General features: G+C 34.8%; 3 protein-coding genes and 1 pseudogene across 5 annotated transcripts in view; all 4 read right to left on the reverse strand.

Moving 5' to 3' along the window:
• LOC104759227 lies at positions 7,324-8,769 on the reverse strand (annotated as a pseudogene).
• On the reverse strand, positions 9,819-11,675 carry LOC104755763 (probable apyrase 4). 3 transcript variants are annotated; one of them, XR_762249.2, is made up of 5 exons: positions 10,852-11,674; positions 10,474-10,569; positions 10,338-10,385; positions 10,128-10,242; positions 9,819-10,033 (listed from the first exon to the last, which is right to left on the reverse strand). XR_762249.2 is itself a non-coding variant. In XM_019239328.1 (4 exons), the coding sequence occupies exons 1-3, from the start codon at positions 11,513-11,515 to the stop codon at positions 10,339-10,341; spliced, it is 780 nt and encodes a 259-aa protein (XP_019094873.1). In that variant the 5' UTR covers positions 11,516-11,675; the 3' UTR covers positions 9,819-10,242; position 10,338. The 3 variants fall into 3 exon arrangements, 2 of the variants coding, with proteins under 2 accessions (XP_019094873.1, XP_010476528.1); XM_019239328.1 differs by having other exon boundaries at positions 9,819-10,242; positions 10,338-10,358; positions 10,852-11,675; XM_010478226.2 differs by having other exon boundaries at positions 9,819-10,242.
• LOC104755765 (sodium/hydrogen exchanger 8-like) overlaps positions 19,795-23,563 on the reverse strand; it is a 13,932-nt gene continuing 10,163 nt past the window's right edge. The window contains exons 17-20 of the mRNA XM_019239578.1: positions 20,881-20,917; positions 20,567-20,664; positions 20,326-20,457; positions 19,795-20,232 (exon numbers count right to left, since the gene is read on the reverse strand). Coding sequence (XP_019095123.1) covers positions 20,098-20,232; positions 20,326-20,457; positions 20,567-20,664; positions 20,881-20,917 — 402 coding nt within the window. The 3' untranslated portion in view covers positions 19,795-20,097. The remainder of the gene's footprint in view (positions 20,233-20,325; positions 20,458-20,566; positions 20,665-20,880; positions 20,918-23,563) is intronic.
• The window catches only part of LOC109125149 (sodium/hydrogen exchanger 8-like), an 8,782-nt gene continuing 6,340 nt past the window's right edge, over positions 21,122-23,563 (reverse strand). Inside the window, exons 3-6 of the mRNA XM_019239580.1 lie at positions 22,026-22,070; positions 21,837-21,928; positions 21,336-21,502; positions 21,122-21,183 (exon numbers count right to left, since the gene is read on the reverse strand). Of these exons, the coding sequence (XP_019095125.1) occupies positions 21,153-21,183; positions 21,336-21,502; positions 21,837-21,928; positions 22,026-22,070 (335 nt within the window). The 3' untranslated portion in view covers positions 21,122-21,152. The remainder of the gene's footprint in view (positions 21,184-21,335; positions 21,503-21,836; positions 21,929-22,025; positions 22,071-23,563) is intronic.

A 23,563-nucleotide genomic window follows, 5' to 3' on the forward strand; every position in this document is an offset into this window, starting at 1 on the left:
AACTATACAATCTTTGGGTAACCCATGACTCCCTGCATGAAGAAAAAATGCGATACTTTGTGCTTTTTTATAAGCGTTAATATTTACATATATGCGTTATAAATTATTTTTTTATGGCAGCATATATGGATTGTGAACTTGAACCAAAGAGTGTGGATTTGTGAATAAAAAAAGAATTGTACATTGATTTTTGAAACACTATTCAGGACGTATTTGGTAATCGAAAAAGAAGAGTAATTCGGGTATCTGATCAAGGGCCGGGGCACACGGGTCCTGGTACTATCCAGGTGTAAAGAAAGAACATTATCGAGTTCCTGACTAGTCCTGACACTTGAGTCTACTACTCTTCGGGTTGCTGAAAACCTAGAAAGTAGTCTTATTCATCTGGAAAAGAATCAAGGGGAGGCTCAACAACTTTGGCTTCAAAAGGGGATGGACCACGGGGGTTAACACATTTTCCAAGCTGTTAACCAAAATCAAAATTCACATCCAAGTGGAAAAAGACAACATGGTTAGGAAAACAAAGACATAAAAAAGAAGTAGGTTAAGCCTCCTTTTCATACACTTATAAAAGGCTAACATCTCGTGGAACTCCTAAATGATTTTTGCATCACTTTAATTAAACAATAAATATAATATGATATGTTGTTAGAAATGGTTCTAAGTCATGTCTTTTAAAACTTCATAATCGTCTAATGTTGTGGATCATACTCATCATCTCTTCTTGCACCTAGTCGTCACATCTCGTGGAGAAAGAAAAAAATATTTCTTTCAAAAGTTTGGCTCAAATAAGTGAGAATGATTTTTAAAGTCTATTCCTCCAAAAGACTGGTTTTACGTTTACATGAACCAATTCAAAATGTAAAACATAGACAATGATTCTAAAAGTTTTTATAAAAATGTAAATTGCAAAATCAAAATACAATAAAACATAACAAAAACTACTGTTAAAAGAAACGATTTCAATAAAACAATACTAAGTCAAAATAATCATGCTGATTCTAAAAGCTTGACACTCAAATCAATTAAGGGAGAGTGTCAATTTTGATAACAAATCAAGCTAGAATTATAAATAACCAAAATATATCAAAACTAAATTGATGGATTTTATTTAGACATAAAAATAAAATTTAATTAAGTCAAGTTCAATTGTTATGAACAACAAGAAGTGATGGATAAAAAATTTGAGCAAAGGTGTGTGTGTATTAACCTGGTTGTTTGTCCAAGAAAAAAAAACCCTGGTTATTATATAATCTAGACCTCTCTCAAGTAAATGGCCACAAGTCATATACTGTTTGGCTCTTTGTTCGTAAAGCATCATGCGGAAATTTCCGGAATTATGTTTAATATCGATACGACTATTGTTCCCTGTTAAGTTAATTTGAAAATGAGTGTTCGACCCAAGTGGATTTAGTTCATAAAAGATATTACTAGAACAATGAATGACTCTAAACGTTATTGAATTTATATGAAAGATATTACTAGGAAATTTTTTTTTTGTAATTCTTTTATCCAAATAATATTATTTGGCTAAGAAAATCAATTATGTAATAATTTATAAGGAACTGTAATTATAAATATTCATTGAACTTAATTTTGCAATTTTGCAATAGATTACAAAAATTATTGATTTCATGATTTAAAAGATATTTTAAATTTGTTATACCTAAATAATATTACTTGGTTAAGAAGATAATATCAATTTTGTTAAGGGTAATTTTCATGATTATAATATGCCTTGTCAGCATCCTAATCACGCACTATCAGCATCCACGTCATGCCACATCATTATTTTTGACAGTTGACTAATGGTAGCCAATGCTAATTTTGATACTATTAATAAAGTTTTTGTTGTTTAGATAGAAAAATATACTCTAGAAATTGATCGTGTTGATATTTACACTTTTCTCTATATTTGATACAAACCGAATCAAGCCAATGATAAATGATGGTTTGATGCTTACGAAAAAGATCTTTGATCATCGGCTTGAAACGGCTTGTATCAAAGTCATTCGGTAGACCACTATTTTCATAGTCGCCTAAACATCTAACGTCGAAATGTGGGTTTTTAATTTTGGTTTTTGTTTTTGTTTTTATACCTTTAAGATTTTACAAAGTGGTTTTTTGGAAGATTTATATTTTCACCAACTACTTTCAACAATTGTCATTGACAGTCTAACAAAAACGAAGTTTACACTTTGTAAAAATAAATTATTTAACGTGACAATTTTTCACTTCTTTATTTTAAATTTATTTTATTTTTGAAAAATTCAAAAACCAAAAAAACTAAACGAGAATCTAAAATCCAAAACCCAAAAAATATATAAATCCAAAGACCAACAACAACCATTAATGTTTTTTTTTTAGTATTTATAATAATATCTTTTAGATTATTTTAAACTTGAATGGTGATTCTTGTTTTGGACCCGACGAGGATCATAGCCATTGGGAACCGGACACCTCTTTATGTCCCAATAGACATATATTGGCGAGACACGGCCGTGAATGTTTCGATTACGAATACAACTTCTCAAATACTTGTGGGCAAATATATAATTCTGTAGGTTGTCGATGAATTTTATAAGAAACGTGAGAGACAAGGAGCGCGAATTTTACTTATTTATTTATTTTCGGCGCGAGGATTTTACTCTAGAGAGTTCTGTAATATATGTATAAAGTTGATTAATGACCCTAAGAAGAGATATGTATACAACTGAAAGTAATATATACCAATTATATATTGCACTACAAGAAAACATAGCAGTCTCCGACTGTGAAATCAGTCGGGAAACAGTCGGAAAAAGGCATTTCCGACTATTAACCGACCACACTGGATCGGTTGGAAATCGCTGGTCGGAAATTTATTTAGTTACAAATTGGTCGGAAATATCCTTATTTCCGACCGAAATGTTGGTTGGAATTTTGTCGGATAAAATCGGTCGGATTTCGGTTAGATAAATACTGACTAATTATCGACAGTGTAATTCGGTCGATACTATATTACCGACTGTTAACCAACTGTTTTAACTTCCAACTGATATTCCGACTGATTATTTTCCGACCAAAATATTGTCAAATTAATGTAAAATACAGAAAATAAAAATTAATAAAAAATGCTAAATTAATTAAAAATCCGAAAATACCAAAAATATATAAATATAAGTTATTGTCAATTAAACCACATTAATAGATTCTTACATTAACCGTAACTAATACAACAAAAAAAACCAAAAAAAACCAAAAAATCCAGCCAAGTTAAAACACTCTAGTTTTGAGTTTCATCATCATCTTCTTCTTCTTCTTCAGAAGGACGACAATCTGGAAACTTGTTGAGAAGCTTCTCAGTAACATCCTTCAAGTACTAGATTGTCTTGGTATCTTCCTCTTTCTCCTTAACTAACTCAGAAATCTGTTTGTATGCTTCTTCTAACTTCTTTTCATGGTCCAAGCTGGGTATGAAGGGAACATCTAACTCTTCATGGTCTGGGAGAGATCCATATCCAAATCGGTGACCCTTGTTTTTGGGTATTGCCTGAGAATCAACCATGCATAATGTAAAAAATATGGAAACATCATGTTAAAAATCAAATAGTTAAGAAGTGTCAAGGATCCAAGTGTTGATTTGGTATGGTAAAAAGCATGTTAAGTGAGAAAAAGGAATCCCCTCACCTTGCGAACCAAATCGTTTATCACAGGACAAGAGAGAGGCTGAACCAATCCATCTTCAAGTGGTTCTTTAGATTAGAGGTCATTCACCTGTTCTTTTAAAATCTCCACAATCTGCTTAGCCTTCTTGTAGACAATCTTGCCAGTTTTTTTACTTTTATAAACATCCTCAATGAAAGCCAGCATATTAGGCTCTACTCCACCATTCTCAATAGTCTTATATACATGGAAAAAGAACATGATTAGTATGCATTGGAATGACAATTCTCAAGAAATGTAAAGAAATTCAAAATTACCATCTCATCTTTACGCCTATAGAATGATTTAGCTCCATTGAAGTGCACTGGAATTCCTTCACCATCTGGGTTGCTTCTCCTTTTTAGTGAGTTTGTTGCTGCCAACCCTGCAACTTTCTCATCACGCCAAAGAGTAATGTACTCCTTCCATAAATCATCTGTCATATGTATAGGTTTCTCTTTATTGCATTTCCATTTGTCTTTCCAGTCAGCTAAGTTCTTAGAGAAGGAATAGGCAGCTTGTTTCTCAAACTCGTTCTCAACTATTTTTGTTATGCTGGGATCCCAGTTAAACTCTTGCTGAACAAAAAAAAAAGAACACATGAAATAAATAACAAGAGAAAAACATTATGTGAATCGAACATATATTATATAAGGAATCTTACCGCAAAAGCTTTAAACCACCGTTTTTTAGTCTCAAGGGGAAGAGAACGATATGTCAAGAAAGCATGTTGGACATCTGTTTTTTGCATTCTCAAGATAGACTTTGTAATTACACCATATAGATCACACTTAAACCTACATAAAACCAGTTAATAACATCAATGGGCTACCCTAATCTTAACTAAGAAATCTAGAATATAGGTTTAACTTTTAATTTACCAAATAGCTCCTTGCTGCACTTTGGGATGAAGATACTTGAGAGTTTCACGTCCTGGAGCAATGAGAAGGTCCTCCACCGAAGCTGGTAGAACAGAACCGCTTGCAGCGGCTGCAGGAGGAACATTGATTTCAGAATCTGTAATACTACATCCCGGGTCTTCAATTACGAAAGGCCTATAAAAATTGTGAAACTCTGGTGTTGAGCTAGTAAACTGTTGTGACACATATTGGAGAAATGCATCACGGTCGAAGTTCTAAAATGAGAAAACAGAGCTGTTATCATAGTAATCTTTTGCATGTAGAGGGTTTATTGATCTCTGAATAAAAGAAAACTGGTGATGTTTTCTTGTAGTGTTGATTGAATGTTATTAATATTATTATACAGTTTCCCCTTAAAATAATTTATCTACATGCAAGTAAAAAGTATACCAACGAGTTCATGAACTCGATCCTGAAACTACAACACATGTAAAAGTGTTATAAAAAAAGAACATCAACGAGTTCCTGACTCTTCCTGAAACCTGAGTCTACTCCTTGATTTGCTTCTGACAAGAAAACCTACAAAGTCTTATTCATGAATGTGTCTCGCCCATGCCCGAACTCCTGAAGCTTGAGCGATCTTTCAATAACGGATTGCTGGCGATAAAATCTTCTATATTTGGAAGTTTTAGTAAAGGAGGATTTCTCACGAGCTTCTTCAAGTCAGACTCAAGAGTGAAAGAGAAAGAGAGAGCGAGAGAGGGATAAGCTAGCATGTGGCAAAAACATTTAAGGAGGAAGTAAGCTAGGGTTTGTACCTGAACAACATCATGAAGAATAGATGAGAAACTTCTTTTCCCTCTAACAGCCCAACCTTCTCAAGGTTCTTGATATATCCATTTAGATGATTTAGCACATAATGTGTGACTTGTATTGTTTTCAAATCACTCATCATCTCTTCTTGCACCTAGTCGACACTCTTATCTCTTGGAGAAAGATAAAAATATTTCTTTCAAAAGTTTGGCTCAAATAAGTAAGAATGATTTTGAAAGTCTATTCCTCCAAATGACTGGTTTTACGTTTACATGAACCAATTCAAAAAGTAAAACATAGACAATGATCCTAGATTTTTTTTATAAAAATGTAAATTGCAAAATCAAAATACAATAAAACATAACAAAAGCTACTGTCAAAAGAAACGATTTCAATCAAACAAAACTAAGTCAAAATAATCATCCTGGTTCTAAAAGCTTGACACTCAAATCAATTAAGAGAGTCAAATTTGATAACAAATCAAGCTAGAATTATAAATATCAAAACAAAATTGATGGATTTAATTTAGACATAAAAATAAAATTTAATTCAGTCAAGTTCAATTGTTATGAACAACAAGAAGTGATGGATGAAAAATTCGAACAAATGTGTGTGTATTAGCCTGGTTATTATATAATCTAGATAACTAAATGGCCACAAGTCATATACATTTTCGCTCTTTAAAGCATCACATGCAGAAATTTTCAGTATTATGTTATAACTGGCCTTTGGTTGCTTCTTCACTCTCACAAGGGCGGACGTAGGTAGTGGTAAAGTGGGGCAGTTGCCACGGTTAAAATTTCAGAACTAGTGTTATTTGGTAAGAGATTTTAATTCTGCCCCTGTTGAAATGTTATTTAGTGCCCCTATTACTCTTTTTTTTCTACAAAATACACACGTTTTCTTTTCTTTTTTATTGTATATTTGTATATAATTATATTAACATTTAAAGCCCATTACATACGAATATTAGACAAAATCCAATTTATATATGTTTCTTTGTTAACAAGTCCATAAAATTGTTTAATAACAGTCATTATTTTTAATTATTTTTTAAGGGTCAATGTTACTGCCCCGGATAAAATTTATTGCTGGAAACTGCACTCTCACCATGGTAGTAGCATTTTCTAGAAAAGAACCAAGGGAGCCTCAAACAGAATCAAGGGGAGGCTCAACTATGGCTTCAAAAGGGAGGGATCACGGGGGTAACCCATTTTCCAAGCTGTTTGAAAACCAAAATTCACATCCAAGTGGGAAAAGATAACATGGGATCAAACAGAGACATTAAAGGGAAAAACTAGTAGGTTGGGGACTTAGGCTAGGATGGCTTTTTAATATACCTCATGTTCATGTTCCGGAGAAGAGAGGTGCGTGATGAAATTTCCAAAGCCTTGGCCAAGCAGATCATCGCAAGCAGCGCAAACCCAGCGGACAGATTCACAACTTGTGTCATTGCAGTTATCCTCCTTTTTTTGAAGCCATACTTGTGCGTGATGAATTTTCTAAGAAACGTGAGAGACAAGGAGCAAGAATTTTTTTACTTGAGTTCTGTAATATATATATGGTTCTGAAATTTTTTTACAATTAGAAAGAAATTATATATCTGTTTGGGTTTATAAAAGAGCTTGTTCCCTTCCACTATAAGGGATTAGTAACAAATGCAACCAGTACACGAACTTAACTGTCTAATTAAACCTAATCCAATTCTAGCACATAGACTATGATTGGGGAAAAGAGGCGCCAAAATTTTGGGAATCTAAATGTTACAAAAGATACGACTAGAGCATGAATGACTCAGAAACGTTATCGAATTTATAGATCGAAAAGATTTTACTTGTACGATATCATTGTAGTAGGTAATTTAAAAGATAGGAGAAAATATCTGTATGCGATTACTAGTACTTACACCCGTGCCGGGCAATTATTTACTATCGAACAATCAAACTTTACTGTTCCTATGATTTACTGTGCCGCTGTCAAATTATTTGATCATTTGAAACATATTGCTATGTCCGATCTCCACAACTTAAAATAAACGAGATTTGAAAAATAAGCATAAGTTATATATATAAGTTAACCCAACATTTGAGTAGAACAAAGCATTTTAATGCCATAAGAAGAACAACACCAAGGGCCATGTACTCGGTCTTCTTCACGTCCTTCTGCTTCTTATGCTTCTCGCTACTAAGCCTACAATTTTTCAAGTTTTCATAAAAGATTAGAAATCTCTAAAGTTTTCAGATTATTAAAAACAGGCCCTTTGGTTGCTTCTTCACTGTCACCATGGTAGTAGCATTTGATGGAAAAGAACCAAGGGGAGCCTCAAACAGAATCAAGGTGAGGCCGCTCAACTATGGCTTCAAAAAAGGAGGGACCACGGGGGTTAACCCAATTTCCAAGCTGTTTGAAAACCAAAATTCACAGCCAAGTGGAAAAAGATAACATGGTTAGGAAAACAAAGACATAAAAAGGAAGTAGGTTGGGGGACTTGGGCAAGGATGCTTTTAATATACCTCATGTTCATGTTCCAGAGAAGAGAGGTGCGTGACGAAGTTTTCAAAGCCTTGGCCAAGCAGATCATCGCAAGCAGCGCAAACCCAGCGGACAGATTCAACCCTTGTGTCATTGCAGTTATCCTCCTCCTCAAGTACCCTTAACATATTCAGATATTTCCAGAGAGTCTCAGCAGCTTCTGGAGTAGACTCAAATGGAAACGGGAAAATACCGTAGTAACCATTCTTCCCGCAACAAAGAGAAGAGAAGTTGGGAGGAACGTAGTCTGGTGGACTTGATATGACCATCACGTTAGAGGGAGTTGGACCCTCTCCCAAACAGTTGAGGAAAAGATCAACCATGTCTCCGGGACCTATTATTTCAGAAACCACTTAATTAGGACTCTCTCTCTCTCTCTCTAATTAACCATCATCCTATTACTACTACTCTAAGCAATTACTACTTAGGCATCTCTCCTATTACTACCCTAGCAATTACTACTTAGGTACTTTCTAGCAAGGAAGCAATGAATAATTTTAGGGATGATCGAGAGGATACTAACCATGGGCTTCGCTAAGAAGAGAGATTCCAGTGGTGGTGACCACTTCTAGGATGTCACGGCGGACCTTTGATAGTTCGCCAACGGCGGTGATCGTGATAGGACCAGAGTAGCCTAAATTCCTCAAATACCGTTTAATACACGGACCCACCCGACGGGGATCATATCCATCGGGAACCCGGACACCTCTTTATGTCCCAATACACATATATTGGGGCCGCAGCTGCCTCCTCCGTAGGCGGCTTCATCATTCAAAGACTTTAGCTAAACCCTAGAGAGACACGGCCGTGATTGTTTCGATCACAAATATATTAGGACATTACAAGGAGCGAGAATTTTACTTCAGAGAGTTCTGTAATATATTAGGGTTGATAATGGGCTTCGCTTTAATGTGCCTACGGAAGAGATATAAATACAAATTAAAGTGTCTTTTCTTTCTTGGCAGAAGAAAGAAATTAACAAGGATTTACAGGATAATTTCCTCTTTATTTGTATATAGAATATTATGATTTTTAATATAGATGGTGCATTGTTATATATATTTTAGTGTACAGCTGGTAATAAAAAATGTTTTATTGAATTTTGGTTTTGTATAGATATTTCCATTTAACAAATTGTAAATAAGGAAGATAAGTTATTATGGTTAACATTCTAGATTCAGCTCATGATTTTGTTACAAATATTTAATCCAAGTTTTAATATTATTTCTAATATCAAAAGGTTAATTATGCAAATTTTACAAATAAAAGATTAAACAAAAAAGGACTTAAAAAATGTTAATATAGATATATTCACAAAATTTTGCTATTTTGTTTCCTAATTTTTGTGTCTTCTCTCCTTGAAGGGTTATTTCTAGAGAGGATACTTAAACCCTAAAATATTAATCTCAAATATTTTACCCTAAAATAGAACATATTTTTCTTCCAATCTTTTTTTTTGGCAAAACAAATTTCATTAAAATTCAAGCGTTATTACAAAAACATATAGTTTTTCCTTCAATTTATTACTCTATTTTTGACTCTAAATTAGAGTTGGTGTAAAAAACTAGAGTTGAAAATAAAACTGCTCTAAATATAGACTAATCCCATCATTTTCTCTATTGTAAAGTAAAATATAATGTAAGGTTGAAGCAAAATTTACTGTATAATAGAGTTCCATAATTCATTCTAGGAGTGGGATCTTCCTTTTCTTTTATAACTGCTCATTCATTTTAACTAAGGGTTAGTTCCAGTTGTTTGTCGGTTTGTTAACCCTCCACACGCGATTAGTCACAAATGCAACCAATACACAAACCTAACTGCCTAATTAAACCTAACCCAATTCTAGCACATAGACTATGGTTGGGGAAAAGAGGCGCCAATTGCAAATCACTGAAATTTTAGAAATGATAGCAATAAGAAGAAAATCTATTTAAGGCTAAGTCCCCTTTTCATACACTCATGAAACTCCTAAATGATTTTTGCATCACTTTAATTAAACAATAAATCTGATATGTTGTTTGAAATGGTTCCAAGTTTGGCTCAAATAAGTGAGAATTATTTGGAAAGTCTATTCCTCCAAAAAAACAGGCCATGTATGTACGCACTCTTCTTCTTCACGTCCCTCTACTTCTTGTGCTTTCTCGCTACCAATTTTTTTAGTTTTATAAAAGATTAGAAATCTCAAAAGTTTTCAGATTATTAGAAAAACAGGCCCTTTGGTTGCTTCTTCACTCTCACCATGGTAGTAGCATTTTCAGGAAAAGAACCAAGGGGAGCCTCAAACAGAATCAAGGGGAGGCTCAACTATGGCTTCAAAAAAGGAGGGACCACGGGGGTTAACCCAATTTCCAAGCTGTTTGAAAACCAAAAAGATAACATGGGATCAAATTTAGGAAAACAAAGACATAAAAAGGAAGTAGGAAGTAGGCTAGGATGCTTTAAACATACCTCACTTGACACAAATGTTACCTAAATGAATGCACAAACAGTCATCACCTAACAGATTTGATCAATTATCACACAGTTAAGCTATATCGATAACAGATTTGACAGGGGAAAAACTAAATCTGAGCACAAGCCCCACCGAGTTCAACAGTTCCAGTTGTTTTTAAAGGTCCACCTCCAAGCAAACCAAGCGCATGATTTGCAACAACCCAAGCATATACACCTTCATCAGATCCTGAACAATTTTCAAAGATTTCCAGTAATTAGCACCATAATCAGCAATGGATGGGGCACATTTTACTATCACTCACTCAACTAAGCTAAAACTTTAAGCAAAAGTCTCATTGCAACATAAACTCAAACCACTCCAATACTAAAAAGAAGTCATTCAAGAGCATCAACTGAAGGTAAACTTAAAGATCGCAACAAAACACTCTCGTTTACTTCCACAAATGAACAAGTCAGTGTGATCAACCTAAGATTCCCTAATCTTAAAGAACAACTGAAGATAACTAACCAGAGATAACAGAAGCCCACTCCTCTCGAAAAACAAACCCGGAAGATCTAAGAACCCTTCTAGTAACTTCAAGAATCCGTTCCTGAACAGACAATTCAAGCAATCTCATTCCAGCAGTAGCCATCAACCTAATGTCACTCTCCTCCAACACTCTCTTAGGAACTCTCCGTTTAGCAAATTCCACAAGCTCCGTCACTGACTCACTCACTCCCTCCGGATTATCACCATACGCAGACAAACCAGGACTCAACTTAAAACTAGCGTAACTCTCCTCTCCGAAATCAAACACCGGTTTACCGGATTCAGCCCGGTACCCGAACACATGAACTCGGGTCCCCGAACTCCCGCCATCGATAACGACGCTGTACCGGAGCAGCGAAACTCTCCGATTCCTCCGAGAGCGTACGATTGAAAAGCAAACAAACAATAACCCCAACGCAATAGCTACGGAAGCAACGATTAACAAAACAATCGATTTGGTTCGTTTTGACTTGTGGTTAGCGAGTGTGGACGGCGATGATCGATTGTGGTGGTGACCAGGTGAAGTCTCAACCTCGGGAGGATCTATCATATCTGATTTGAATTTCAACCTGGAACGAGCACTAGGCCGTTGCATCAAGGTTTTAAGGAGCTTTAACGGGGAAAAAAACGGATGAGGGATCATGAGATCTGAACGTGAAATCCAACAACAATCGTGAACCTAACTGTATAATCGGAGATCGAGAGTGGGATCGGAGACCGCCGTGCCGTCGATGAAAGTTCTCAGTCTCCGACTTCGTAGTGGAGAAGAAAATTATTGGCCGACTCGAGTGGAGCGCCCTTTTTACGAAATTACACACCTGCTCCTCACAGTTTGAACCGGGTCGGGTTATATTTCAAACCATTTAATTATCGGATCCTTCTAAGCGTAACAGAGGTTGTAGTAAACGCGGGTGACTCCGGTTTTAAGTAATCGTCTCAATCAAGTCTCTATCTTTCATGGACCGGATCGGTTTAATCCAAGTAACCATGATACAATTAGGATTGGGAGAGACTAATTTGATTATTGAAATCAAAAGAAAATGGTTGACTTAACCTCTTATTTATTTTATGAGTACTCGGTCGTTGATAAAAAGTTAAAAACACGAAATGTGTTATTAGGATTTTATATATATTTGTGATTTCAGATAGTGAATTCAAAATAATGTTTCTTTGTTGCTTAATTATGTTTCTTTGTTTAATTATGTTTCTCCTCCATCACTTCATCCTTCTCCTCCATCACTTCATGTTGCTTAATTATGTTTCTTTGTTTTTTAAAGGGTTCATATATAACACGTTTAACGCTAATCCTTGACAGATCCTTGACAATTAACTATGATTTTGCTACATTTGACCCTTCCTTACAAAGCATTAAACGTTAGTATGAACCAATTCAAAATGTAAAACTTAGACAGTGATTCTAATTTTTTTTATAAAACCTAAAATGCAAATCAAAATACAGTAAAACATAACAAAAGCTACTGTCAAAAGAAACGATTTCAATGAAACAAAACCAAGTCAAAATAATCATCTTGATTCTAAAAGCTTGACACTCAAACAATTAAGGAGTCAAATTTGATAACAAATCAAGCTAGAATTATAAATAACCAAAATGTATTAAAACAAAATTGATAGATTTAATTTAGACATAAAAATAAAATTTAATTCAGTCAAGTTCAATTGTTATGAACAACAAGAAGTGATGGATGAAAAATTCGAACAAATGTGTGTGTAAAGCATGATTATTTTATAACCTAGACCTCTCTTAAGTAATCCGAACTATAATAAGAAAGCTATAGTAAAAAAAAAAAAAAACGATTTCAGTAAAACAAAACTAAGTCAATTGATAATCTTCGTGATTCTAAAAGCTTGACACTCAAATCAATTAAGAGAGAGTTAAATTTGATAACAAATCAAGCAAGAATTATATAAATAACCAAAATATATTAAAACAAAATTGATGGATTTAATTTAGGAAAAAAAAAATTTATGAACAACAATTGAACAAAAGTGTGTGTATTACTATTTGCCTGGTTGAACAACAATTCGAAAAAAGTGTGTGTAGTATTATTATTAATATCAATTATCATCACTAACCAGTAATAAACTGTATTGCCATATAAAGATCAATGAACATAATCTACCATCAATTATAAACGATTAGACCAATGAACAGTTACCAATGGGTAATTCACGCTGTTTCAGATCCGTAAATTGAACGCTTTCTTCCTTCTCCAGTTTTTCGCGCATAACCGAATTGATCTTATCACCATCGCATCTGAGACAACGATCTCGATACTGAGCTTCCCAACATAATGGTTCGGATCATTACATGCAAATGTTTTATTGACAGTTTTCAATAAATATTTTTAAAATACAAAATTATAATATAAGCAAACCGAATTTTTAATTGCAAACTATTATAAATAACATAATAAAAAAATAAATTATTACAAAATTTTCATCAAAAAAAAGTTCAGCCCGGAGTTTTTCGCGGATTAGTACCTAGTTTATTTATTATTTGTAACTGATTTTTGGGTTTTTAGTATTTGTAAGGCCATGTTTATTGGAATAACTGGTGGCCTGATCTTAGGGCTTAAAAAAATAAAATTTAATGAATAGTGGCCTTTAGATCAGGCCTTTTGATCTTATTTGGGATCAGTTCTTGGGCCTGATCCTCGGAGATGTGGCTCGCTGTGATTGGACGAGAATTTTATTCCCAAATCATTTTTTTTACTTCGTTTCATTTTCATTTTTTTCTTTTTGGAACTCGTGTTTTCTTCTTCTTCTCTCCCGAAAGGCGAAACGCCGACAGATTTCTTTTTCTCCGATTCTGGTGTGTTCCGGCCATTAAAACACCAATTAAACCGATCTCTTCGTCTCTTCTTCTCCTCGTATCCTCGTGTCCACCGATCTCGTCATCTCCACTGTTTCTTTTGTCTCGCCAAGTCAACCGATCTCTTCGCCTCCTCGTCTTCTCTGTCTCCTCTATCTCCTCCGTCTCCTCCGGTTTTATAGAGAAGGTAAGCTCCGGCGATTTAAAGCTAATTTCATCTTTGAATTAGGTGTCGATTTAGGGTTTTGATTTAGGGTTTCGATTTAGGGTTTTTATTTAGGGTTTCGATTTAGGGTTTCGATTGAGGGTTGCGATTGAGGGTTTCGATTGAGGGTTTCGATTGAGGGTTTCAATTTATATTTATTCGATTTAGGGTTTTTATTTAGGGTTTCGATTGAGGGTTTCGATTTAGGGTTTCGATTTAGGGTTTCGATTTAGGGTTTAGATTTTATGCCTTTCGTGTGTTGTATTGATAGTAAACCCTATAATAGATTTGTATGAGTGAATTGTAATCGTTTTTCTCCTCTTTCTCCTCTGTCTCCTATGTTTTAACTCTTGTTTTTGGTTTGTTTATGAGGTTAAGGAGGGCAAAATAAATCGGACCACCATCAACATCATTCCTTACTCGCAAGTGAAAAGTAATTCAAATGGTTTGTTTGTGTCTGAGTAATGGTTTCTAGCTTATTTTGAATCGTTTGTTTGTTAACTTTAAAAATTGTTTTGGTCGTTTGTTTGTTTGTGTCTGAGTTCCTTAAATTGGTTTTGTTTGTTTACTCGCAAGTAAAAGGTTAAGTGGTTTAAAAAAATGGTTTCAAAAAAATGTTTGTTTGTGTCTAAGTTGAATGGTTTGTTAACTTCATAAACTAGTCCACTTTTCATGCTCATTTACACATAAATTCCATTTAAGGTAGTTCATTATGTAACTGATAGGATGATTTCCTTTGGCCAAAGTCCCTTTCTCGTTCTCGTTCACTTTTCTTTCTCGTTCTCACAGACCTCTCCTCATTTCTTTGGCTAACGTCACTCTCTAAATATATACTCTGACCAAACTGAACTTTAGTTGTGTAGTAACTGATTATTAAGAAATTTTTGACTGAAACTGAACTTGAGTGTTTTAAACTGAACTGAACTTTAGTGTTTAAAATTGAACTATTATTTAAAACGGTAAATGTCCGTTATTTACTTCTGATTTGACTGAAGAAGAAGCTAATGGCTGAATTGTTTTAGCTTTAGGGTTTATGCTTGTTTAATTTTAGTTTTATTTGATGTTTTTAATGAATCGGCTTATATTTATTTGATGTTTATGTTTATGTTGTAACTCTACTTCATGTGTTTAATAAATTTGCTTATGTTTATGTTTAACTCGGGTTATATATGTTTATGTGTTTTCAGAAACTTTAATGAATGTCTAATGTTTGGTTTGTTTTGGTTTCAGGTTGTGGAAGACATGTTCTCTGACTATGACGAGGGCATAAACAGCCCCTTAAACTATAGTTCCGATACAGAAGATGAGGATGAGACCGCTTACTATGAACCGCAACCATTGAACCGTGAAGCTGGTCCATTACCTAGTCTGTCGAACCGTGATGCTCAACCCAAGGACGAAGTGATCCAAGTCAAGGAGCAAGTGATCCAGCTCAACGACCAAATGATACAGCTCAAGGTTCTTGTGATCCAGCTGACGGACAAAGTGAACCAGCTGACGGACCGAGTGATCCAGCTGACGGACAAAGTGAACCAGCTCAAGTAAATTATTGTCTTGAAAAGATGTTTGGTTTTTTCTTTTGGTATTGCAACCCGTGATGTTGGTTGTTGTTGTTTTTTTTTGCGAATTATGAACCCGTGATGTTGGTTGTTGTTGTTTCTTTCTGAATTATGAACCCGTGGTGTTTAGTTTGGAATTTGCCATTGATCACTCTATATACTTTGATCACTCTATATATATGAGAAGAGCACAAGGTTTCACAACACACAAAACAAACATTTCTCCCAACAAAACAAACAATCATCAAACACAAATTTCCTTCTCACCCAAAACAAATATTACTTTTCCTAAAAAACTATCATTTCCTTCTCACCCAAAACAAATATTTCTTTCTTTTCTTCATTGCTATGGCATCTTCTTCCAACAAATTTCACTATCATTATGATCCCAATAATGATAGTTTAAACCAATACTTTCAAGAGCAATTTAGTAACCAATTTGAATCTGTTGAAGAGGAAATTCCGTTGGAAAGGAAATCATGTGAATATATTGATAGAAAACGAGAAGAAGGGCATGAACGTTTGTGGAACGATTATTTTTCTGATAATCCCACTTTCAATGCTCACCACTTCCGGCGACGGTTTCGAATGAACAAGCCGTTGTTCTTGCGTATTGTGAATCGTCTCAGTGAAGAAGTTCCATATTTTAAGCCAAAAAAGGATGCAACCTTCCGGAATGGTCTATCACCCATACAACAATGTACAGCAGCAATTCGACTTTTAGCATATGGGACTGCGACAGACTCGGTTGACGAATACATACGTCTTGCTGCTTGTACTGCTCGTAAATGTTTGGAACATTTTGTCGTCGGGATAGTTGACTTGTTTGGCACTGAATACCTACGCCGACCAACACCAGAGGATCTTCAAAGGCTACTATTTTATGGAGAACAGAGGGGTTTTCCCGGGATGGTTGGAAGCATTGACTGTATGCACTGGCAGTGGAAAAATTGCCCAACCGCTTGGAAAGGAATGTATTCAAGAGGCACCGATAAGCCAACAATTGTTTTGGAGGCAGTAGCTTCACAAGATCTCTGGATATGGCACGCATTTTTTGGAGCTCCAGGTACTTGTAACGATTTAAATGTCCTTGATCAATCACCAGTATTTAATGACATTATTTACGGTCGAGCTCCCGAAGTTACGTACTATGTCAACGGAAATGAGTATAATTTGGCTTACTATCTGACGGATGGTATTTACCCGGAGTGGGCGACATTTGTTAAATCCATCCCACAACCACAACATCCGAAACATCGTTTATTTGCACAAAAACAAGAAGGTGCACGAAAAGATGTTGAGCGTGCATTTGGAGTCTTGCAATCTAGGTTCGCCATGATTAAAAATCCAACTCTTTTATGGTCAAAGGGTAAAATTGCATATATAATGAGAGCATGTCTCATACTGCATAATATGATTGTCGAAGATGAACGAGATTCATACACACTCTATGACGAACAAGAATTCCAACAAGAAGATGGAACTGGAACTACTCCGGATCTTACCTTTTCAGTAACTATGTCTTCAAATCTTGAAGGTTTAGGTGAAGGCCATACATTAATTCGTGATAAACAAGCATATCGCAAATAAAAGGAGGATTTGATTGAGAATATTTGGAATAAATTTGGTCATTTGTATTAATTAAATAAAATGATTGTCTTCTTTAAATAATTAAGTAATAATGTTTTTTTTTTAATTTTAATAAAAGTTTTATAAGTTTTTTAATAAAATGTTATTTTATAAATTTTAATAATTGTAATATGTGTAATAAGAATATTAATAAACATTTTATTAAATAGTTTTAAGCATACTTAAATTATATATTAAACATTAATCTTTGTATTTATTCAACATTTTTAAATTTCTATAAGAATATTATAATATTAAATCTTAATATCTTATACCTGATCTCCCAATAACTAACTTCTTAACAAAAGATCTTAAGACCTGATCTTACAATATTTTTACATTATTTCTCATCTAAGAACACCCCCACATGATCCCCCAATAAACATGCCCTAATAGCTTTTAGATTATTTAAAACTTGAATGGTGATTCTTGGTTTGGACCTTTGGTTTATCAGTTGTTCTTTTCTATTTACAAAAGATAGGAGAAATAAAAGAAGTGTGGTGAGTTTTTTTTTCTTTTTTTTTAAGCCTTGAATGGCTGCAGATTTTAAGACCATATTTTATGGATTCTTTAAACTAAATTTGAGATACTTTAAACAAAATTTGACCAATCACTGATGTAAAAAGTTTTTTCGAATAAATTTTACATTTTATTCAAAAAAATATATATATTTGAGTTACTTTAAATATATATATATATATATATATATATATATATATATATATTTAGTAAATTTGGAAAAATGCCATGTTTTGGAGTTTTAGTTTGAAAACTACCATTTTTATTCTCTTTTTAATATGTATCCCCTATATAATAAAACGGAAGTACACAACTTTTTTTTGTAAACTATATAATTTTTATAAGTTGGTTACAAAATAGGTTATACATTAAATATTGATTGGTTACAAAAAAAATTCTAGATTAATTGGTCAATCTGTGGATTATATGAATACACTTAAGAATATCCCAAAGAATCTTCTTAAAGAGAATATTCCAATGATTTATATAATTTCCAAAAGAAAATCTTTAGTATTTCATGTATTGTTACAAAATATATACTGTTAGGCATAAAAAAGAATAAAATTTTGGCAATTTATTACACTTAATCGTGATTTCTGAGATTTTATTCTGCAATTAAAAATAAAATCTTACCTAAGTACGGTTCATATTAAAACACTTTCACCAAACATGTTCAAAAATTAAAATAAAAACAAACAATAAACATAACCATTTTTCATACATAAAATTACAAAAATTAACAATAGAAAACTTACAACATAGGTGTTTGTTCGAGCCTTCATATTTAGCGTATGATTTTATTGCATAATATTTTATCCAAAAAAACTTTTAAAAACAATCATATAAACTATATTTTATTCTAAAATTATAATATAAAAGAAATTTCAACCCGTGCTCTAGCACGGGTCAAAATCTAGTAATGACTTAATTAACCTAACTAAACTTTATAATGTTTAACCAAAAAAAATTTACATTTTATTAGGTAAGATCGATTTTTAATTCTAGATAATTATTTTATTTACAGAAAAGTCCAAAACTACGTTTCTTGTGTCCGTTTTTGATTTTTGATTCTCCAATAACCTAATTTTTTTTACCATTCAAGGTTTTTAACAAAAATAAAACATTTCTACCCATATTGAGGAAAACAAAACTTGTGTTGCAGAAAGATTTAACGAGAGCAGCGAACCTGGAAGAGAATGGTGGATTGAAAATGTACACGGTAGAGAAGCACCTAATGAGGATTGTTATAAAGAATTGGAAGAGGCCAGCCAGACGATAGGATCATCACATAGAGAGATCCAACTAAAGTTGTTATATGATCACCAATTCCCATTAACGAGATTCTTATTGATCCTAAGTTGAAAGAGCAGCAGGATCGGATGTTTGCTAAGATTCGTGAGACCACACTTGCACAGGATGATGAGATTGCTAAAAAGATTTGTCGGGTTGGCCCGCCTGCGTCCTGATATCTTTGGAACAACTGAAGAAGAAGTCTCATCAAATGATGTAAAAGCAGAGATTGAGAAGAAGAAATATGAACCAAGTAATATGGGATGGTCACGCAGTAAGTATCGGTCGCACAACAAACCAAGCCTTGACTCAGAACGCTAATGGAGAGGAGAAAGGTGATGGTATTTATGGAGATCCCAATAGCTTCCCTTGTCCAGCTGCTCTTCCTCCTCCTCGACCAGGTTTTCTAACAGTCCGGCCATTGCCAACACCTCCTAATCTCGCCTTGAACCTCCCTCGTCCTCCTCCTAAGGTCATATATAAGAAAAGAACTTATGTCATACTTCTTGCTTTACTTTTTCGTTGTGTGTTCTTACTATGGTAAAGCTTTTTTAGTGCAGTTTGGTTTCTCTTCCCTGCATATCATATAAGTGAAATACTATAGGTTTAGTTTAAACTGGTAACTGTTCAGAGTTCGAAGTGGTCACAGACTTTTCTTTCTTTGGTTCCAAGTTAACGCGTTTTTGGCTTAGTGAGCGACCGATTTTGGTTTTTCGTTTATGAATTTTAGTATACTTTTTCTATGGGTGGATACTTTTTCTTCCTTCATATTTGAGTATTTTACTCTATACACTGTATGACTGGATTAGTAAACTATACAATCTTTGGGATATACTTTGCTTCCGTGATGCTTCCGTGATGCTTCCGTGAATGAAGAAAAAACGATATACTTTGTGCTTTTTTATAAGCGTTAATATTTAAATATATGCGTTATAATTAAACTTTTATGCCAGCGTATATGGATTGTGAACTTCAACCAAAGAGTGTGGATTTGTGAACAAAAAAGCAGGACGCATTTGGTAATACAAAAAGAAGAGTAATTTGGGTATCTGACCAAGGGCACCGGGGCACACGGGTCCTGGTACTATCCAGGTGTGTGCAAGAAAGAACATTAACGAGTTCCTGACTCTTCCTGAAACCTGAGTCTACTCCTTGATTTGCTTCTGACAAGAAAACCTACAAAGTCTTATTCATGAATGTGTCTCGCCCGTGGCCAAACTCCTAAAGCTTGGGCGATCTTTCAGTAACGGATTGCTAGCGATAAAATCTTCTATATTTGGAAGTTTTAGTAAAGGAGGATTTCTCAGGAGCTTCTTCAAGTCAGACTGAAGAGTGAAAGAGAAAGAGAGAAAGAGAGAGGGGGATAAGCTAGCATGTGGCAGAAACATTTTAAGGAGAAAGTAAGCTAGAGTTAGTACCTGAACAACATCCTGAAGATGAGAAACTTCTTTTCCCTCTAACAGCCCAACCTTCTCGAGGTTCTTGATATATCCATTTAGATGATTCAGCACATAATGTGTTACTTGTCTTGTTTTCAAAACACTCAAAACCTGACCAAATTTTATGGCTATTCATCAGCCACTTTGTCTTGTTTTTAAAAGACAAGTTAATCCATGACAAAATTTTATGGGTTTCAAAAGAAGTATATGGTCTCAAAACCTGAGGAAATGAATCACGGACATCTTCCAAGAACTGTTTTGCTTCTACTCCTTCCACCTCACTTTCACTTATGACAGTAGAAGCAACGTCACTGTTACCTATGTAAATTAAATAATATAGCTAAGAGACATATGAATTTGGGAGTTTAGTTTACGCTACATGGGGTACCTATAAAGAAGAAAGCACAATTTCAGGTAAATGAAAGACCAAAGGTTTTCATTTCAAGGACATATCAGATAGATAGTCTTTATGTTATACAGTCTTAAACGAATATAATAAACGTACAGATTATAACAGAACAGAGTGATGCATACCTAGAAAGTCATGCAATTGCTGTCGCGCAATCCTGTGAGCACGGAGAAACGCAGAGGAAATGTAACAAGCAGATTCTAATCTTTCAACAATTAAATGCGTGACCAACTTGCGGGGGATAATTCTTGATTGAAGAAACTTGTAATAATTTGGGAAATGAACACGCGGCTCTAAACCCCTCCAGTCGCACAGAGAATTGGTAGAAACAAGGTCAAGTGCCTCATCTACTGATTGCATCAAAACATTGGCAGTGCTACGTGTTATTCTCCCATCATCAAGCATCTCCCAGTAAGCTGCCTGGACACCTGATACAGGCAAGAGTCTTGAATCAATAGCCACTTTTGGAAAATCAACAATTTGACAACCAGAAGATTTTCATACACATGGTGAAATACCATATAAGAAGCGTATACGCATGTCCATTATATTCCTAGGGTCAATGTTTCCAGCTTCATACCCATTGTAAGGATTAACGTGTCCCCTTTCCAAATCTTTCAAGCTTGAAACATGTCTTGTAACTGTAGGCCAGTCAGCAGATCCAAGCTCCTCGTCATCTCCTAGATTTTCAAAAGCTTTCAAGGCGGTGTTCATCATTTCACACTTTGTATACTCCAATATTCGTTTCTGCCAGTAGAAAAACATAAAACCAGAAAAGCAAATATAATCATTATATTTCTGTAGCAGTAGCAGGAAAGCTCTTAAGGCAGTAGTTCTGAACAATTGGGCGGGCATGTAAAATTGTAAATTTCAAGGATCAGTGACGGATTCCGAATCAGGTTGAATCCAATCTTCAACTATTAACGGTTGGTAAAACACACAAACCTAAGCTAATTTACCCACACCGGCAGAAGGATGCAGTCACTTGTGCACGTATGAGCACAAACACAGATGATCAGAGATTCCATTATCTACCAAAGTAATATATCAGCCCAAGAGAATATAGCATTAACATCCTGACCTTACTGGCCGTTAAAGTGTCCATGCGAAGAAAGTGCAAGAGTAATTGGGTAGTGGATCCATTCACAACCAAAGTTAGGAAAACAATCCCACCTGTGAAGAACAGAAACTGCAAAACAGCTTAACACATCAAGATAACAATACGAGCGTCCAGAAAGAAACTTAAAAGTAGTTCTGTTCCAAAACTCACCCTTGTTCCCGTCTCCGAACTGAGATATAAATTTCCACTTGATTGCTGAATCATATGACCAAGAGCTAGAGTATGTCAGCGATATGGAAATGAGAAGAGATCTATAAAATATTTGAAAACAGATAACCATATAATTCGTAAATATGTTTCTCTTGCATGAATAAATCGACCATTTCTTCAGAACTCACTTTTACAGATNGGAAGCAACGTCACTGTTACCTGTGTAAATCAAACATTATAGCTACGAGACATATGAATTTGGGAGTTAACGCTCAGTTGAGCTACATGGGGTACCCATAAAGAAGAAAGCACAATTTCAGGTAAATGAAAGACCAAAGGTTTTCATTTCGAGGGCACATCAGATAGATAGTCTTTATGTTATACAGTCTTTAACGAATATAATAAACATAGAGATTATAACAGAACAGAGTGATGCATACCTAGAAAGTCATGCAATTGCTGTCGCGCAATCCTGTGGGCACGGAGAAACGCAGAGGAAATGTAACAAGCAGATTCTAATCTTTCGACGATTAAACGCGTGACCAACTTGCGGGGGATAATTCTTGATTGAAGAAACTTGTTATAATTTGGGAAATGAACACACGGCTCTAAACCCCTCCAGTCGCACAGAGAATTGGTAGAAACAAGGTCAACTGCCTCATCTACTGATTGCATCAAAACATTGGCAGTGCTACGTGTTATTCTCCCATCATCAAGCATCTCCCAGTAAGCTGCCTGGACACCTGATACAGGCAAGAGTCTTGAATCAATAGCCACTTTTGGAAAATCAACAATTTGACAACCAGAAGATTTTCATACACATGGTGAAATACCATATAAGAAGCGTATACGCATGTCCATTATATTCCTAGGGTCAATGTTTCCAGCTTCATACCCATTGTAAGGATTAACGTGTCCCCTTTCCAAATCTTTCAAGCTTGAAACATGTCTTGTAACTGTAGGCCAGTCAGCAGATCCAAGCTCCTCGTCATCTCCTAGATTTTCAAAAGCTTTCAAGGCGGTGTTCATCATTTCACACTTTGTATACTCCAATATTCGTTTCTGCCAGTAGAAAAACATAAAACCAGAAAAGCAAATATAATCATTATATTTCTGTAGCAGTAGCAGGAAAGCTCTTAAGGCAGTAGTTCTGAACAATTGGGCGGGCATGTAAAATTGTAAATTTCAAGGATCAGTGACGGATTCCGAATCAGGTTGAATCCAATCTTCAACTATTAACGGTTGGTAAAACACACAAACCTAAGCTAATTTACCCACACCGGCAGAAGGATGCAGTCACTTGTGCACGTATGAGCACAAACACAGATGATCAGAGATTCCATTATCTACCAAAGTAATATATCAGCCCAAGAGAATATAGCATTAACATCCTGACCTTACTGGCCGTTAAAGTGTCCATGCGAAGAAAGTGCAAGAGTAATTGGGTAGTGGATCCATTCACAACCAAAGTTAGGAAAACAATCCCACCTGTGAAGAACAGAAACTGCAAAACAGCTTAACACATCAAGATAACAATA

The sequence above is a fragment of the Camelina sativa genome, chromosome 17 (assembly GCF_000633955.1).
Source record: "Camelina sativa cultivar DH55 chromosome 17, Cs, whole genome shotgun sequence".
Lineage (NCBI taxonomy): Eukaryota > Viridiplantae > Streptophyta > Magnoliopsida > Brassicales > Brassicaceae > Camelina > Camelina sativa.

Coding starts and splice junctions, on each gene's coding strand:
- LOC104755763 (XM_010478226.2), bottom strand. CDS start 11,515: ATGATCCCTCATCCGTTTTTTTCCCCGTTAAAGCTCCTTAAAACCTTG. Junction 10,570..10,851: donor GTGGGCTTCTGTTATCTCTG/GTTAGTTATCTT, acceptor AAAATTGTTCAG/GATCTGATGAAGGTGTATAT. Junction 10,386..10,473: donor AACTGGAACTGTTGAACTCG/GTGGGGCTTGTG, acceptor CAAATCTGTTAG/GTGATGACTGTTTGTGCATT.